Consider the following 14,110-nt stretch of genomic DNA (forward strand, 5'->3'; position numbering starts at 1 on the left):
TTCTGGACCACTTCTAATATTATGAAGCTAGGTGTTTCCCAGATCTAGAGTCATTTCTGTGGGGTTTTTGCTAACAAATCTGACTATAAGACTCTTCTTTCTTACCAAGTTCAAAATCTATATTGTTTATATTCCAAAACCATGCTGCACTTTTCCATGGTTTTCAAATTCAAGATTTCTCACCAACCTAAACACATTCATAAACTATCTATTCCAGAAATAATGATGAATCTTCCTCCCAGGACACCCATTACTGCATTCAACAAATATTTACTCCTAACAACTTCCAAGCTTTTTTCTCAATATTAATTGATGTTAATTGCATAATTTGAAGTATGCAACAATCAGTAGTTCTCCTGGCATTAAAAATGGTTTAGAACACTAACTCAAAGTGTGGACCACCACAGATTGTTGATGGTCCACAAACTAGCTATGTCTGAATGAGGTACAAAAACACAAATGGAATGTAAATGTTTAGAAACTTTTACAGCAATTTGACAGTAATTTTATGTCTGTTGAAACCAATAATAACAGGCTTACATTTCGTGTGCATTTTTTCATCTTATTTTTCTAGCAATCCATTCTTTATCATCTTACAAGAGTATTAGTTTGGAAATTGCTTAAAACTGGTTGTTCACCCCAGAGAGCATGAGTAGCACTGGTTGAGACCATAATCTGGAGTTTACCCAGATTAGAATTCCAGCTCTGCCATTCATAGGCTACATAATTTTGGGCAAGTAACTCAACCTCTCTGGGCCTTAAGATTCCTCATCTGTAAAATGGGTATTGTAGCACTTACTTCATAGGACTGTTGTGGAAACTGAATGAATTAACAAATGCAAAGCACTTACAATTGTATCTGACACATGGTAAGCACAAAATAAGTACTGCTTTAAAAACAGTGGCTAACTTCATAGTTAGCTGGCTTCCTAATCAGTGAATATTTATTCAAGGCATAGTGTATGGTCAGATACTGTGCTAGGTATGCCATGTGACTCTGTTTTAGAAAGCAAAATAGTGTGGATACAGGAAGAAAGCACTGATGACTAATTTGGAAATAACTACCTAGGTGAATCTGTTACCTCACCCAAGTGATTCTGATACAAACACTCCCTACATGATGACACAAAATAAATGTGCAAGCCAAATAATGGATAACAAACAGTACGACTGATAAACCAAACCAGCTCCAGTTTCCTCTCTGTGCATCACTATTTCTTTAATTCAACTGGAAAGACCATCTGTGGCCCTATCAGAAATGTAAAGACTATATGGCAAAGACAACTGCAATTATCCCTGTAGGTTACTAACCAACATCTTCAGTAAACTGAAGATACTACATTAAGAAAAGATAGAATGATGATAAAAGGGTAAGCAAAATAAGAACAGAAAAGGATGGTGCTTTATGATTTTGAAAGCAGTAAAATCAGCCCTTACACCTTATCCAAACCACATGAGTTTTTACTTGATAGGTAACATTTACTAAACAGCTACTATGTGTGAGGCAATGTGTTACATATTTTTATATACACTACCTCAATATATTCAATCTTTACAATACTGTGAAAGCATTATTCTCTCCACTCTACAAACAAATTAATTAAGCCCTGGATAGACTAATTTATAAGTCCCAGCTGTATTCTACCTTAAATCCATGTCTGTCAGGGTTTATGGCTACGGCTGCCATATATCCTACTTTTACTTGTTTAGCCCAGTTTAGTTGTCTCAACTTAATTATTACCAGAACCTTCATTGTCTCTCGAAAGTGCGGAGGATTGAGTAATAAATTATTTGGTTACCAAGGTGCTCTTTCCAGGCAGCATAACCCTACAGTATGCATTATGCACAGCTCCACAGCCTCAGGCTCCACACCTTGACTAATCATGCAAGTGCATGTCTCTGCCAATAAACAAGTAGTAAAAAGACATGAATAGTGTGCACCCCACCCCATGCGTACAAAATTTCACTACTAGAAAGAATAAAAAAAGTAAATGTCAACATTTAATTATAGTGAGTTGACCCTATTATGCAAGATAGCATACCATATGCCTGTGTGGTCAAACACCTCACATATACAGATAATTAAGTATAAATAAAAGCTTCTCTTTCATGGATACAAATAACTAACATGAGAATTGTTTAATATAAGTCAGACACAAATAGACTTCGCGATGATTTCCTTTTCCTTCTAGTATCCACACACTCAGTTGTCAGGTCTCTCTTTAACCAACCATGCACCTCCCCTAGACCTCCCCCTCCTCCCACTACCATGTAAATTAGTATCATTAATTAACTAGTATACAAGAACAAGAAGTCTCACCACCTGCCTTGTAAGGTTGGGTATAAACACTGAATAACTGCCACAAATAATTAAAGCAATTGTTTTGGTTTTTAGTTTTTCAATAGTTATTCACAGTATAAGAACACCAGCTAATCTGGCATTATTCATCAGGGAAGTGTGGCTATGGATTTTGCAGGTCTCCTTACTTGCCTGTGATAAGGTAAAGGATAAAAATCATGACTTTTGTTTGAGCACCTGCCCTAACCTGAAAAGGTTCAAGCAGAAAAGCAAAAATGGAGATTTAGTAATACAATCTTTCAAGTTTAAAGAGTTGCTCAAATGGACAAATTTTTTTAATGTAAAGGACTCTGAGATCTCATATATCAATTTTGACTCAGAAAACAGTATTTCTTAATATTGTTTTCAGTTAACATAAAATGACATCTAAATAAAAATACTGAAAGCTGAGGTATAGTGAGAAAGAGCTATGATTATTTGTACAAATTGTGTTGTGTCTAAAAATAATGCAAAATTAAGGATGTTTAACCTATTTAAATAATAATCTAATTCCTTAATCAATCTTAGTGACTAAATGAAGAGTTGATTAAGTTTGAGCTAAAGCTAAAAATGTACATTTTTGGATAGTCCACAAGCTATACTTTACCACATTTTATTAATTTAAAAAAATCACTGAAGCACACACACTCAAATTTCTCATCTTCTAGAACATAGTTTTAAAACTTAGATGCACATATCCTTAACTATAAGACTTGTGGGCACCTAGTTACATTTTTAAATAAATGAGTTCTTAAAAGAGCACTGATATCTGCAACCAAATTACACAGAACCTTAGGACAAGATTACAAATGCAGATGGGGGGGTTATAGAGATAAAAAAATGTAAAACTAGTGACAAATGAAACGTGTAATCTAGGATAAGAACAAGGCTAGCAATAAAATTTAGAAAATATCACTGCTATAATAACAATTTGAAAGGCAGACTTTTTAAAGCAGAATTTAACTGCTGCGTCTTTTTAAGTTTATACCCTTTTTAAAGTTTGAAAAGCATAACAACTGAAATTTAATGATAGTGATTAAACATTAAATTTTAAAAATCAATCTTTAGGTGTCAAACAAATGAGTTGAATTCTTTCCAAATTCTGTGTTTTTAAAACAGCATTATAATGTTAAAAAATGAGGCTAAAATCTTCAATGGAAACTATAGGTTAACAAAGCGTTCAAGTCACTTTTTAAAAGAACTCAACCTATAGTTAAAAACCAGGCACAGGTACTGTTTTAAACATTTCCAGGTTTACGGACTGGGTTACAGCATTCTACTTAGTGAGTTTAAGTTAATGAGCTTTAGTTAATGAACTATCAAGCTTTCAAATATAAAAGAGATCTACATTCTTTAACACATTAATTAGAACACTGATGGTTTTAAATGTTTTATTTAGTTAAATAAAGTAGAAACAATATACACCAATAGATATGGACCAAAAGATAACAAATTATAAGTGTCAATCACTTAGAACTCATAAATCGGTTTGGAAAAATATATTTTAATGATAATATAAATATGGAAAATACAGCATATTACAGAAATGTATAAAGAATGAGAACTTTATTTGAGAAATCCACAAACAAGTGAACCAGAGAACACCTAGCTGTCATTACTACAGACGATTTTTATTTTCTTCTTTATATCAATCTAAATTTTCCAAATTTATTTGAACAAGATTATACTGAAACCAAAAACCTACTTAATGTATTTCTGAATTGCTCAGTCTGTTCTACTGATCTGCTGGTCTCTTCCTGCACCAATACCAAATTTTCAAAACTTAGCTTTGCTCAATATTTTTCCCTCATTGTAGGACAAGATCCCCATTCCCATTTTCTCCTCCTTCAAAAAAAAAATTACTGCCTATTCTCATTTGTTTATTCTTTCAAATAAAAGTCACAATCATCTTATAAAGCAGGGGTCAGCAAATTAACACACCAGATACTAAATATTTTAGGCTTGTGGTATCTATCCTCTGTCACATATTTTTTTCTTTTTTAAACAACTATTTAAAATGTAAAAATTATTCTTAGCAAGTAGGTCATACAAAAGCAGGTCACACAGTGTGACTGGAAACCTTGTGGCTCATACTCCTTTTATCCAGTGTATGGACAGATGAGTGGAAAAAATGAGGACAAAAACTAAATTAAAAATAGGGTGGGATGCAGGGGATGGAATGCTTTGGGTATTCTTTTTTACTTTTATTTTTATTCTTTTTGGAGTAAAGAAAATATTCAAAAATTGACTGGGGTGATGAATGAACAACTATATGATGGTACTGTGAACAGTTAACTGTACACTGTGGATGATTATATGGTATGTGAATATATCTCAATAAAACTGAATTAAAAAAAAAAAAAACAGGCCAGAGTTTATGAACTCCTGCATAAAATATAGCTTCCCACCCTACCCACATGATTTTGGCATTTTGATTCCTAAATTCATATTAAATTTAAATATTAAATTCAGGAAGAAGGAACATCTTTCCAATATTAAATCCTTTCCAGAAGCAAACTATGATTCTTTATTGAAGTCCTCCTCTATTCTTCAATAGTTATGCAGCTTTTATTCATGAATCCTGCAAATTCCTTCTTAGGTTTACTCCTGGGCATTTCAAGAAGGGGGCTATTTTTGTCAATGTTATAGAAAAAATATAACATTGTATTTTATAACCAGAATGGAAGAATAGGTTACTTTTTAAATGTCAAGTAAGTGTTAACAAATCAAATTTTGCTCCTTCACCAAAATCCCACTAAAACTATAGTGCAGGGATTAAAAAACAAAAAGAAAAAAAAGAAAGGACCCAGGTATGGGGAGAGCAGGGGTAAAAACAAGAAAACTGGAAAGAAGATGGATAAATGGTAACTGACCAATTTACACAGCATGATCCTTAAAGTCTCAGAAGCTGGCAGCACCTTTGTAATACATGGGAGTGAAGGAGGATACATTCAAGAGAATTCAGTAAATGCTGTTTAAGCAGCAGCTAGATCCCTCAAACTCACCCTTACTCCAGGCCACTAGGATTGTCGCCCTTCTTCGACCCTGGCAGAAGAATGTAAAACATCTCTAGACCAGCCCAGGAACAGCTAACAGGGCATCATACTGAATGAGGATGTCCCACTCCCAATCCACCATCCCAGCTTCTTTCCCCATTCAGTTCCCAAAAGCCTGACAACTATATCTTGTTCCCCAGACAGATCAGAAGATTCTCTTCTGGGAAACCTTACCAGCTGAAAAGAAAAAGCTAAATATACTAACAGTAGAGGTGCTTTAACTAGGTACCCAGCTAGATCCGAGTGAAACTCCCATCTGTGGGCTCAGAGATCCGAATCAACTTGATTGTTACTCATTCTTAATCATGAGCTGAAAACTAAGGATTGTCATACACATGGGGAAGTTTGAGGCAGTTTGAAAATAAACAGAAAAAATAGTAACTTGGAAGAAACAGACCACGCAGAGAAAAGAAAATATCTTTAAAAAGATTCGCTATTAAGTCGTTAATGGGATAAGTTAAGATTTTGAATTCACAAAACAATTACAGGAAGCTATAAAAGTGAACATTCGGGGAAAAACAAAACTAACAAACAAACAAAAAAAAAACACCCACCTGGAAATTTAAAATGAGAAAGCAGAGGTTGGAAAATAAATGAAATTTCCCAGAAGGAGCAAAACAGATGGAAATCAGAGCAAGATTTAAAACAAAAAAAAGTTAGAGAACCAGTCCAGATCCAATATCTGAACAATAACTGTTTCAAAGAGAAAAGAGGAAAATCACCAATAAATTTGCCAAAAGTGAAGGATATGAGGTGCCATATTTAAAAAAAGCCCTTTGAATACCCAGCACATGGATGAAAACAGATTGACACTACACAACGTCACTGGGAAATGGGGCAAGCAAAGATTCTACCAAGATTCTACAAATCCTACCCAGAAGTGGGGGTAGGAGGGGAACCAGTCACATATTAAAAAATAATAATAAAGCCATCAGGATAATTTCAGATTTATCAACAGCTAAAACAGAAGACAACCATGGAACAATGACTTCAAAATTCTGAAAAACAAATAATTCTAAAGAATTCTATGTCTAGCCTACTATGGGTATAACATTGTCCAATATGCAAGGTCTCAAAAGTCCTAACTCCTATGTATCTTTTTTCAAAAAACTCCTAGAGATGTGATTCACCAAGTGAGACAGGAAACCAAGTAAAAGACCAGAAGCACAGCAAATGGAGTGGGGAGGAATTGCATTAACAGAATCAGAGGAGAGGGAATCTGGAGCACAGTAAAAGGAGATCCAAGGAAAACAAGTGCATATCAGATACAGAGAGCAAGTGCAGATTGGAGTAGTGTGGTTCAGGTGACATTCATTCGATAGCTATCAAGTTCAAAATACCTATTTCTCTACCCGTTTAAAAAAACAGAATGATCTGTTGTCTCTGGACCAAACTTTATATATATCTAACTCAGCTTAACCATCTGTTGATGAAGTGCCTTTTCTCTCCTTTGTACTCTGCTCCCTGGATTAGTTAAGAATTTTATACCAGAAGAGTTCTGCTTTAAGTTTACTCTTAGAAGATATAGAGTAACCTCCTCCTAAAGAACATTCCCCACTGAAGATTCTTTACTTGACCTAAACCATGGCCCAACCAGATGCCAACTATAGATAGTCCTAGCTTTCCCAGGACACACTCATGATCTTGCTCACTGGATTCCCCCAAGAGGGACTCTAGTAGATTCCAGGAAGTCAGGCCAAACTATAACTCAAAACTGTTCAGTTTATGTTCCTTAGGCACCTTCATCCAACAGTGTCAATACTGTCCTTTATTTACACATCATCCAAGTTTTTAGTTTTTTCAAAACTAAACTATTCATAGTTGAAAGATGCACACATTGGAGATTAAACCCAAAATAGACTGTTAAAAAAAAAAAAATCAAGGGAATAATTAACACAAAAATCAGAAAAATGGGTGAGGGAGGAACCAATGAAAATAGACTGACAATGAATTATGGAGAAAACTGAGGGACTGATGATGTCCTACTTGACCTGGGTGCTTGGTACATGGGTCTCTTCACCTCATAACTAAAACATATGCATGCATTTCATACCTTTTTTCTATATATAAACATTTCACAACATTAAGGAAGAGAGGAAAGCTCTAAAACTAAAAAAGTAGCTGATTGGTCAATTAAAGTCACAGAAGTGTTGTTCTGACCAGTGGAGTTTTAAAATTTTGAATTTGTTGCCAAAATACTTACTTTATAGATAGACATGCTAATATATGTAAACATTTATGTAAAAAGTTATTCATCACAGCACTGGTTTAAAGACATAACGGTTGGCAACATCCTAAATGTCAATCAACATGGAAACAATTAAAATCATCCATGTAATACATAATGTCAGAAAAAAGTGAAACTTTATGTGATAACATGCAACGTTCTCAAGACATATTAAGTGAAAAACAATGTGCAGAACAGTACACATAGTTGGCTACTACTTAGTTTAAAATCCTATTGTATTTGCTTATATATACACAAAGCTCCATGGAAGGATATATAAAAAACGTCATCACTGGTTGCCTCTAGAGACTTTCTCCCTGGACTGAGAAAGGCTTGAGATTTATTTCACTGTGTACTATTTCTTACATTTGAATTTTGAACCATGTGAAGTAGTGCCTATTCATACCCACAACCTCACTAAAAAAGACAACTAGACAATTTTAATTCTCTACAGGATCAAATAATGATCTTTGAAAGTTCAATATATGTAAAGAGAATCTTTGCTGGGATAAAACTAAACAAATTCATCCAAACAACTAGACATACCTAGTCACACTTTACAAAGTTCAGCTAAATATAATATGTATGTGTGTTTGTATACACCAGAACATATCGAGATTCCAGAGCTGCATTGTCCAATTTGGTAGCCACTAGCCACATGTAGCTAATGAAATTTAAATTAATTAAAACAAAATTTAAATTTCAGTTCCTTGGTTGCACTGGCCACATTTCAAATGCAAAATAGCCACATACAGGTAGTGGCTACTGTACTGGACAGTGCAGATGCAGAACATACCCATCATCACAGAAAGTTCTCTTGGACTGCACTTTTCTAGAAAGACCCTCAAAAACCTGGGGATGCTTTGGAGAGGGGACTTAGGTGACTGGGGAAGATAGCTGCAAAGTAGAATTTTCACTCTAATAAAAAATAGGATTTAGCTTGTGCTAGGCAATGTCCTTAATATTTTTCACATTAACAGCATTTCAATATAATTGGTTTCCTTTGTAATGCTATGTATTTTATGTAATACATTTGAAAACGTTATTCTGAGAATGGGCCATAGATGTCAGACTGTCAAAGGATTTAAATTTTGAACCAAGAGTGTGTATTACTAATTCAAAAAATACATATTTTTAAAGTTAAATACCATTATCTGTAAGCCAAAATCCAGGAGAATTTACAATCCTCGACATAGATAAAATAAAAACTCCACAAATTAAAATAGAAAACAAACAAACAAAAAAAACAACCCACTCTTAATCCAACCACACCTAAACCAACTGGTATATTCTCTCAGATATGCTTTTAAGTTTAAAATGTTTCTGTGTAATAATGACCAATGCATCAGTTTTATCCCAAAGATAGGAGTTTTACTTAAGATAAACAGCTGGGCTTTTTAAATTTTGGTTAGATTTTATTTTATTTTATTGAAAAGGACAGAAATAAATCTGGGCTCAAATTCTAGCTTAACTTAGGAACTATGTGACCCAGTAGGAAAAAAAATCACTTCAAATATAAATTCTTCATCTATAAAATGTATTTACCACAAAATATCATGATTAGGAAAAACCTGCAAGAAAAAAATGTAGTACATTATACTTTTCCATTAAAATATCTTATTTTCTTGCCTCAGTTAATACTTGATTTTGTGGCTTGCATAGGCTGTTGCCCTAAGGTGTAAAACCCCATAAGCAGAATTTGTTTTTTACAATAATACTCTGCATTAGTTGAAATAAATATAAAAAACTTATTGTCTGTCCCTGTAACAAGAGCACAGAAATAGTATAACTAATTTCCACACAGCATTCTGTAGTAACGAGCTTAAAATAAAAAATTTAAAACACATGAATGTACATTTTAGTTTAAAAATCATTGCACAGCCATGAATTTTAGAGAAATCTTAAGTTTACTACTACCTTCCCCAAAGTAGTTTTAGAGACTAGCAATATTTTAACTGAAATTTTTTTAATACAACTATGTAACTCTTTGCCAGACTTTTCTTCCAAATCACTAAAAAATAAAAGCACTAAGGTAGACTAGTCTCCAGTAAATTACACATTCGCAAATAAAAAGAATTTTACGAGTAAAATTGTTCACATTAGCAAAATATTTTAACTAGCAAATCATCTGAACTGGCAAACGCAAAAATCAAGTTCGGAGGGGAGGAGAGGAATAAGTATACAACTGCTAATTCGGTCCTCAGATTCCATCAAGGTACTATTTTCTTACGATTCTTTAATTCTGTTACCAGACACAGCAACACAAGGCAGCTTAAAAATCAATGTCCACATATTTTCTCTTATAGCTGCAGCAAAATATCCGGTAAATTTATTAAAATTAATCTCCCCTCCTGATGTTTCAATCTGGCTTCCACTTTCACACACTTGGGTGTTTAGGTTCCCCTACTCCTCCAATTCAAACGCACTATCCAATTTCTCTAGGTCAGTGCTAGAACAAATACCGTATCACTGATATGACTGACTACTATATCACTGGGAATTAAGGTCCCTAAAAGTTAACACTGAACAAGGTATAGAATTACATCTTGTATAACTTTGTATCCTAAAGAATACTTGATACAATGCCAGAAACCTACCAGGGGCTATAAATACTTAACTGATTCAAAATACTCCTTCATCACTTTGGCGTTTGTGCTGTTGAAACAAACTACATAGTTTTGCAACGTGTAAAGGATCGAAATGTTACTCAAGCTTCACAGAAGATATTACTTTATTAGAGGATATTAGCCTTGCACCTATTACCAGAGTAATGCTTTTTGATGACACAGAATATAGCGGGTACAAGAGCAGATCACAGTCAAAAGCAGACATCAGAGCATATTAAAGGTGTTTTAAGTCAAAACTTTACATATTCAGCCTACTTGTTTAAGCAACAGCGTTCTAAATAAGTTATTTTAGCAACTTATTAGACAGTTTTCCTGTCAACCTAATTTGCAGGAAAATAAATGAAAACTGGTGCCAATAAAAGAATAAGCAGCTCAGCAGAAATGCTGCCTTAAATTCTGGCACAATGGTAAGAACAGTTTCAATCAACATAATGAAAAATAAGTCTTTTTTGCATTCTACAGACTTTTCCACTACTGGAATGTTTGAGATAGTTACAAAAGTCAAAGCGAATTAGATAACCATTATCAAAATCACACACTACCATCACAGATATAGAAAAATATTTGGCAACCAAGGTCTAGAACTGGTTCCAGATAGAGTGTCAAATGTTTTTTGGTTGCCATTTAATACACTCCATTATGCCCCCAAACGTTGTCACTTAGGTGTCACATTCATGAAACGTCAGCTTAGGCCCAGAAATTTCCTTGAGCAAATGCCGGCAAACCCAAACTACGACAAATACATTCAATCACTCCTTTGGGGAGTAACTACCAACTTTCTGTCCCAGAATCAGCTTGGTTCAATGATGACTAAATTGGGAAGAAAGCCTATAAATGGGTTAATTAAGAACAGAATTAAACAGAAAATTTTAATTTTCAATAAGATGTTTCAGCAATATTAAAAATGGTAAGGAGTCGGAAGAACACACGGATCTAGAGCCATTCTCATTCTCAGGCGTGCGCATTGCACGGAAAGGATGAATGAATGGAAGGCAGGCGCGTGTGAAAGGCAGCAGGTCCGGCCGGCAACCAGACCCGCCGCAGCGATCTGTAGGCCTCGCTCCTCCCTCTTCCCTCCTCCATGACAGCCCAGTCTCAGGCATGGAGGGGCGAGGACAATGTGATCCCCTTTCACACCACCTCCACCCCTCATCCCATCCGTAGAGCTTCACAGAGCAACACGGGGCTTTCCTCCCCACCCACACCTTTCTCTCCAGCCTTGCCTCCAACCCCAGCAACTGTCCGGCGCGCCGAAGTAACATGCGCTCGCCCCTCTCGGATGCCCCCGGCGAGGTCGAAGATTCTTCGCGCGTGCGGAGGCACCACTCCCGCCCGACCCATCCTCAGACAACACGCGCCCACCGGCTCCCCAGCCCACCGGTCTAGTGAAGGAAAACTCTCGCACGTGCCTTAAACCCAAGACCCTGGAGAAGAGCTCGGGAGGGAGGAAAAGGCTGCCCCGGGGCTCCCTCTTCCATCTCATTCCAGGCCGGCTCGTCGCCCACCTCCCTACGGATACCGGCGCCCGCCCAAAGCCAGCCCCGCGCCCTCCTATCCCGAAGAAACAATCCCCACACACCTAGCCCAGGATCCAGTTCACCCTCCACCTCTGCAGACACCTCGCGGCCACGGCGCCGCGCCGCCCCTCCCCCAATTCTTTCCCCCCAGTTCTCGGGCCCCCACCAGAACGTGTGAGAGACACGCCGCCGCAGCCAGCCCCAGGGCGCCCCCAGTTGCCCGCGGACAGGTCAGGCCCAAGAAGAGGGGGAGGGGGCGACAAGGGGTAGCGTGCGCGCCGGGAACGCCGTCCCGCGGGGTCCCCCTGTCCGAAGGTAGCCTGAGCGCGGGGACCGGTGGGGGTGGGGGCCAAAGGCAATACTCACCGGTTCCACAGTCGCCATCTTAGATCGATCTGATCGCACAACCGCTCCTGAAAGGAGGGGGTGAGAGGAAAAAAATGAGATTCAAACCGGATTGGTCGGCTTCTGCCCACGTGACGGGCTTGTCCGTTTGGCTCTGGCGGCGCCTGCGCAAGACTGCGGCTGCGTGAGTAACGAGAGGCTTCTGGGAAGTGGAGTCTCCCTCTTTTTTTTTTTTTTTAAGGGCAAAGAAGTTAAAAAAAGACTGGTCACGTGGTCGATGGATAGCGTGCACGGTTCTCGGCGCGGCTGACACTCGCGTGCTGGAGGGTGGTTTTCAGTCCTCTGCTCTTCGGCCGGGATGTCTGCTGTCTCACTTACTGCCAGGCATGCCTACTGTGCCCTTTGTCGCCCTGTCCTCCCATCTTCCCCTGTAGGTTGGGAACTTCAGGCTCAGCACGCACAATAAGGCTTCATTTGCTTAGTTGAGGTCCTAGGATAAGTTGCCTATGTATTTATTTAGTTTTCTTTTGACTTCCCACCACCATTTTCTCTTTTAGTTTCCAAAAGAGGCAGCAATGGACGAACTGTCGGTGTTTAAGCAGTAAATTCTCCCCCGTCCCCCAGCTCCGCTAACGCTGGTGGTCACTCATGGCCGTTGCGAAAAGGGGTGGATTGAACCGCCCGCAGTACCCACTTGCCACCGTTTGGGGGGAGGGGGAGTTGACCCGACAGCGTTTCCTATCCCAAATCCTGAGATTAAACCTCAGGGCCAAATCTTGCTTGGAAGTAAAAGTTATTTGGAAGCTCTCTCCTCTCGGTTCCACTATTCTGCTTTAACGTGAACGGAAATAACCTAAGTCCAGGTGCCAGCCAGGGAAGCCACTCCGGGCCCCGCTGACTAAGCCCTGGACTGACCGTCAGGAGTCGTTAGGCCGGGTCAACTATGACTCGATGTTGACTCATTCTCCTTAGGCGAGTGACTTAATCATACAGTGTCTCAGCTTTTTCATTTATGAACCATCGGTTCATACACTTACCTCAGAAGGGTGTGCTGTGGTAATGACAGTAACCAGCTTTGAAAATGCATCGGACTCTATAAATGGTTCAAAAGCAACTGCATGCCTTCCTGAGGATCAGCTGCTTCCCTGCTGTTTTTAAAAACAATGTTTTTAATTTTTCTTTTGTTTACTTTGTTATGTTATGATGTACATCAATGCAATTTTAAAATTTCAAGCCTTTTTTTTCCCTGTATAACTGTAGCTACCTTCATTAGAGGCATTAATGTTCAGGAAAATGCTGCTATGTTCACAGAGATCACTGCCAATTAGAAATTTGTCCCCATACTAGCATCCTACATTTTCTTTTTCTCTAAGATATTGTGCTAGCTAGCGATCGTTTCTCAAGGTAGTGTTATTCTGCACAGCTGGGTTATTAATACAACAGAGATAAAAAAAAATCTAGTAGTGTGTTAATATAAGGAAGCTGCTATTTCATTAATATTTCCCATGCTTAAGAATGTTAACATCAGAAAAATCAGTACAAGCAGGCTGCCTGTGCCTGCCTGCTTATTGTTGCTGATGTCGAAAGCTGTGTCATACCTATTATTGAGTACATAATGGATGCTTGAGTTGACTAACTCATAATTGAGACTGAACAAGAACTCAGAGTTAATGTGTTTGGTTTACCTGGATGTCAGAGATGACCCATGAACACTTTTGTCCAGTTTAGCTCTAGTAGATTCTAAAGTACTTAGAATTCTGAAAAATAAGAGTAAATGGATTTCTCCTTACAGATATTATCTACTATCACTTCAAGTATCCAGAGTAGTTACAGTTGATCTCAGTGGTGTTTTCTGTTGGTTAAAAGTAGTATCTGGTTATTCTTTGAATAGACAGCTTAGATGTGCTATTTTCACAATGATGCTAGATAACAGAGTGAAGAGTCAAGGAAATATCCACATGGCACTGAAAGCCAGTGATGATGTTAAAAATTGTTTTTTA

The 14,110-nt window shown here is 37.6% G+C and overlaps 1 protein-coding gene across 1 annotated transcript in view; it reads right to left on the reverse strand.

Moving 5' to 3' along the window:
• Window positions 1-12,183, reverse strand: part of LOC119529673 (eukaryotic translation initiation factor 4E) — a 52,125-nt gene extending 39,942 nt beyond the window's left edge. Inside the window, exon 1 of the mRNA XM_037830298.1 lies at window positions 12,132-12,183. Coding sequence (XP_037686226.1) covers window positions 12,132-12,149 — 18 coding nt within the window. The 5' untranslated portion in view covers window positions 12,150-12,183. The remainder of the gene's footprint in view (window positions 1-12,131) is intronic.
• Between the last annotated feature and the right edge of the window lie 1,927 nt (window positions 12,184-14,110).

Source organism: Choloepus didactylus, chromosome 3 (genome assembly GCF_015220235.1).
Source record: "Choloepus didactylus isolate mChoDid1 chromosome 3, mChoDid1.pri, whole genome shotgun sequence".
Classification (NCBI taxonomy): Eukaryota; Metazoa; Chordata; class Mammalia; order Pilosa; family Megalonychidae; genus Choloepus; species Choloepus didactylus.